The 5,463-nt window shown below is 50.0% G+C and overlaps 1 protein-coding gene across 1 annotated transcript; it reads right to left on the reverse strand.

Moving 5' to 3' along the window:
• Positions 1–1,392: 1,392 nt before the first annotated feature.
• CSUI_005751 (uncharacterized protein) lies at positions 1,393–4,739 on the reverse strand. The gene has a single exon (XM_068065921.1). The coding sequence runs from the start codon at positions 4,501–4,503 to the stop codon at positions 3,382–3,384; it is 1,122 nt and encodes a 373-aa protein (XP_067922103.1). The 5' UTR covers positions 4,504–4,739; the 3' UTR covers positions 1,393–3,381.
• Positions 4,740–5,463: the final 724 nt, after the last annotated feature.

Raw genomic sequence — 5,463 nt, forward strand, 5'->3', positions numbered from 1 at the left:
TTTCTTCTTCTTTCTCTCTCCTATCATTGTATCTCACTGGCTAACACATACAAATACTGTTTATCTATATACATGCATATATTCCTATACATAATTCAGCTCCATATTTGTATATCTCCGATATGATCATACATGTGTGTCGAACAGCGGTCTTATGACCGTCCTTTTTTTTTCGCTTTCGCCCCCGCCTCTTTTTCATCTTTTCACATCCACTCTTCTTGTTCTTCCTTGGTCTTACCGGAGAGTTCAAAGGAAGAGAGAGAAGACTTTGTTCGGTGGATTTCTTCCTTATGCCTTTCTTGTGCTTTCTTTCTCTTTCTGTCTCTTCCTCTCTCCCATTTCCATCCGATCTAGAAAACAAATTTCGGTTGTCCGTTTGTTCTCAAGCTGCTTCAACTACTTTCTCTCTTTCCGTGGTAATCCTTTCTTCTCTCTCTCCACTAAAGTGTCTGCCCCTTTCCTTTCCTGTTCCTCTTTGTCGTTTTCTTCTACTGCCTGTCGTCTGCCCTCTCTTGAGGAGAAAACAACTAGAAAAACAAACACTGAAAAACGGAAAGAGAAAGCAGCCGTCTCTTTCGTCTCATTTTCCTTTTTTCGTCTTTCGAGAAATCGACTAAGCAGAACAGAAAGAAAAGAAAGGACCGCAGTTCGTCTCTTCTGCAGGACGTCAAGAGTTCCCTTGGAAGAAAGCAACGAGGGACATGATCTACTTTGTAGGCGCATCCTTCTTGTTACCACTGAAGTTATCACGAATATGCATATATATATATATATATATGCATGCTTAGATATGCAGTTGTATAAAGATGTACGTAGGTATGTCTAGTATTGCTCGTCACGGATAGCCGTACTACGTCTCGATATAGTTTTTCAGAACATCCTCCTTCTCTGTTTTGACAAAAAAGTATATGAAGCCATTAATGGTCTGATTCTACCAACTGAAGTTCTCCACTCAAAAAGTAAACAATACGTAGTCGTCTCTAAAGGACTCAGATCGGTTTCTGTCTCGTGAGTCAGATACTGTACCGTACAGTGGAGTCGCACCCAGGCGATCCGAGCTCGCATAACATTGGGGTCTCAAAAGCTGTATCTACTACGCACTAGGCCCTCAGGCGAAACCTATAGCGGTTTCTACTGGGGATTCAACTACTGTAAAACGCTACTTATACGTGTGGAGAGATCAATATCGGGTCTAATTACGAGTCAGTCAGGGTGCACCATTGATATCGTTCTCTAGAGAAGTCAATCTCAGCTTCTGTTGAAAGAGCCACGGATGCCCCGGTGCTACGTAGTCGCCGTCTCTATAGGAACCGTCCTCAGCGGAAAGACAGTACACCCCCTACGGAGCAGTGTGTCTTTCCGCAAACACGGGCGTAGGTCCAAAAAAGCGAATCGATGGAAATAACTGCACGCGCGCGACACGCATCTTGTCTTTGTCTGTATATGTAAACTGAACTTTGCACGGAGGTATGTGCGATCCGACATACTTCCGTAAAACACCATCACGTTCACCTTAACGTATGTGTCGGTTGCAGGCACCTGCTGTGCATCAGTCTCTATTGAGTCACCAGTTTGTACGTAAACACGCGAGGATGTATTTATCCCTCCACAGACCTTCATGTTGGGGTCCCTCCCCAGAACTTCCCAAGCTTTGGAACACGAGCCCTCACTCGGATAAAAGTTCAACTGCGTGGAATACCAACGGCCGTCAGCCTCGCTGGGCATACTCCGCGCACCTGCTCTTCTGCGTGGAGTCCCACATTCTCCAGGGCTTCCTCCCGCTACTGACACGCAGGAGCGTGTGTGTAGAGCCTGTAAGGCGATGGGATGGACACGCCTTCTGCACTATACTAAGAAACCGTTGCGCTGGGTAGCAGATTCAAACTACAAAGAAGAAAACAACTCCTACAAATTTCATCAAACATCAAATGCCACCTCCATCCGCATCCAACACCGTTACTACTGTGGTTAGGGACTGCTCTCCCATTCACCGTCCCCTCACACGACATCGAGCGGCTACGAGGCACGACTAGACGACGTCGCGGTTAAAAGAAGGAACCCTCTTCATGAAAAAAGCAGAGAGGCCCCCCCTTCCAACAGTGGGGGTGACTGGTTCTTTAAAAAAAAGAATCCCGCCTACAAATCGCATACGGCTGCTCGGATGAAACAGATTGCAACACTACAAACGGAGCGACGACAGAAGATACACATGTTGTACGCTGTATCACGACGAATGGAATCTACTGCTTTCTCTTCTCCCGACATATGCTAACCCTGTACAATCAATGATAAACTGGGGACAATACCCTGTAGCGGCACCTGCGTAGCCTAACGTACGTTTCCTAAGCTGCCAATATCTTACAATGCACAGAATGTTGTTATTCCCTTTGCACGGGGTAGACGTTGGAACATCGGAAACATCTCCCAAATCCGACAAAACAGATTTGTCGACCCTGGAAGCCATTCGATTGCCCGAAGTTTGCCTGGCCGGCTGTACGTCCCTCCCGCCACCTTCCCCCCCCCGCCAGAATCTCTTTTCTTTCACCTAACCAAGCATACAGAACAATTCCACCTATTTACAACCGTGTGTACACCTTCTGACCTCCAACGCCTCCCAGCAAAGAAAATAGAAGCCTTCCGCCCCCCTTTTTGCTTAACTGATGGCAGAATGGACCACCAGCATACCTTATTGAATGTTGAGTGCTACCTCCTGGACCATGTTTGATTGTTTTGCGAACGTATCACTCGAAACGCAGCCAGTGTTTCGTCCCCTCGGAACGCCAGATTCCCTAATGCACAAAGACAGCCTCTACGTCAAAAGTCATCTCCACAGAGCGCGTCATCGGTGTCAAAAACGCCCAGATCGGTAACTGCACCCCAAACCGTGCTCCAGCACAAGACACTTTTTTGCTGTTTAAGCTATAGAAACAAAAAGCCAAAACAGCACGTACAAGCGGTGGATGGGGATGCGCGCTGATGGGGGCGAGACGCAGTGCACTCATTACTTCCTCCCCGGAACTGCAGTTCAACGGAGACAGAACGCCAGTCTTACTTTGGATCTTTTGAAGGCTGAGGAGTTGCTAAGGAAAACCCTTCCGGCACCGGGACTTCAAACTCTTTTTCGACTGTGTACGGGTACTCGAAATTTGTCCGCCTCCACTCTGAGAACGCGCTCTCAGCAACTGTTCTCGTGAAGTTTTTTACCCTCGCGTCGTTCAAGAAGTTGAAGCTCGTAGGGAACTTGAAGTAATACCCCACGGTGGCAACCTGTTCCCGCTTTTGCGGACTCACCGAGCCAGGAAAAGTAACCCAACACGCGGTTATCGCGGTGCGCTGGAAACGATCTGAACAGCGGAGTGTCGCAGTCATCGAGATCTCTGTCTACCCGACTGATTTTTCTGCGCTTGTCGGGGCTTTTGATGCTGTCGTGTTGGTCACGACGTTTGTAGGTGGTGTCGCAGGCTCTGGTGGTTGTAGTGTTCTAGGGGCTTGGGTTCTCTGGTGTGCTGAGTCGACTACACTGGCTAAAGTCGGGGACACCACTCCACCGTCAGTCATGCGGTTGCCCGCTCTCATGGTGTCGTTTGCGTTTGCCAGCGAAGATCCTTTTTGCTGGGCTGGTGCCGGGGGGTCGGCCGATGGGTTCGACCTGTCTCCTGTTTCTACAGCCTGTACGGTTTGATTCTTTTTTGCCGACGAGGTTACTTGCTGTTGTCCCCCTTGCTGTGCCCCCGCAAGTGAGCTCACTACGCCGTCCCTTGTGGCATTGTCCGCTGGTATGCTCCCGTTCGTGTACACCACTGTCGATGAGTTTCCTTGGTTCGCCACCGAGGAAGAAAATCTCTTTATGAACCCTTCAGTCATGACGGCGATACCCACTAACGCAGTCAGCCCCACCAATACTTCAGCAAGTAACCATGCGTGTTGTCTCAACCAGAGACGTAAACCGAACCGAGAAGTCACTCCTTCGCTTGAGCGTCCCGCTAGCAGTCCTCGGTTAGGTGACGGGTCCTTCGCGTCGAGGAGGGAGCAGAGTTCAACCTGCTCGTGTTGCGGTACTTCAGAGAGCGATCTGCGGTCCATGCCTGCCCTTTTCGGTCCCCCATCTCTTGTAAAACACATCGCAGAAATACTGGCAAGAATAAATGATACTGCGAATACAGAAGCAACATGCCAGAGAAGCTTTACTGTTGCACGGCGTGGCCTGGATGACAAGCTCACACGGTACTTCCCCGGAGTCGAGGTGGCCGATGAGCGGTCCTTTTTCCGGGAACCAGAGCCTCCTCGCTCTTCCATCCTCTGTGGAGTCCCAGCATCCGGGTGATGATCCCGGCCACGGTCCCTTCGAGGTCCCTTCGACGCGTGGACGCCGACCTGGACGCGGTCGCCGAAGACATCGTCCGCTTGGCCAGTGTAACTCCCCGTCAATCCACGCACACTTGTGGCGACAGAGAGGAACGCAACGAAGAGAAATAACACTGAAAGTAGTTGTGCTGCTGCCATTTCTGCGTCACTTTTTTTTTATGCAAGGACTGCAGGAGCCAGGGCCGAAGCTTGAACAGGTTCGGGAGGGGACAACCACTTCGCGAGAAAGGAGGATCGCAGTTGCAATGTTGCTGCAAAAACCCAGAACGCCGCCACGTGAAGCATCTCATTCAGCGTCCGCAAAATGCACGCGTCGAGTGCGGTGCTTCCGGCCCACGAAGACGCTCATGCCACTGTCAGAGACATCCAATTTTCCAAAAATGATGTGGTTGTCCGTACACGTTGGGACGGTCCGACATGCAACAGCAGCCGAGTGGAGGCGGGTGGCCGCGTCACGCTGTCCCCGCTGCTGGAGTTGCGACCCCACCGCCTGCACGCCCACATTGGAACAGCTTCAAGGCGTCGTGCGAAGGCGTCATCACTCAGGGCTTTCTCACTTCCCGCGTCCCTTATTGTTGAAGGTCTTTGCCTACAGGCATAGATTTTCGATTCAGAATGGAGGTTTACATGAATTTTACGCAGCTTATGATTTAGTGAGGATGACTCGATACCACTTACTATTTTGCCTTTCCCTGTTTGAACGTACTATTTCATATTCGAAAAACAAACATGTATACGTTTAGCTACAGGAATATAAGGACAAGTTGCTGGCCGGCGACAGGCTAGGAGAAAGGCATTCCTTTGCACAAAAGACTGACAAGAAGTCGACTCTCGGGCGACGTAGTCCGAAAAAGAAACAAGCCTCCAGGTACACGCAAAGTGGTGAAGGATAATCATGGGTTCAGTTATTCCCAGCCCAATCAGAAACAAGCCCGGAACTTCATTGCCGTCCACATACTTTCCGCCCAGGAGAAAGGCCGCCTAGTCGGAGAATCTTCGTAGTATTTTCGCGAAACAGTGACAGGTTCGTGTGCTGCCCGCGCGGACGACAGCGGCTGTCACAATGGTAGGATTTGTCGCGAAGCCGACCTGAGTAGA

This window comes from Cystoisospora suis (assembly GCF_002600585.1).
Source record: "Cystoisospora suis strain Wien I chromosome Unknown contig_2775, whole genome shotgun sequence".
Lineage (NCBI taxonomy): Eukaryota > Apicomplexa > Conoidasida > Eucoccidiorida > Sarcocystidae > Cystoisospora > Cystoisospora suis.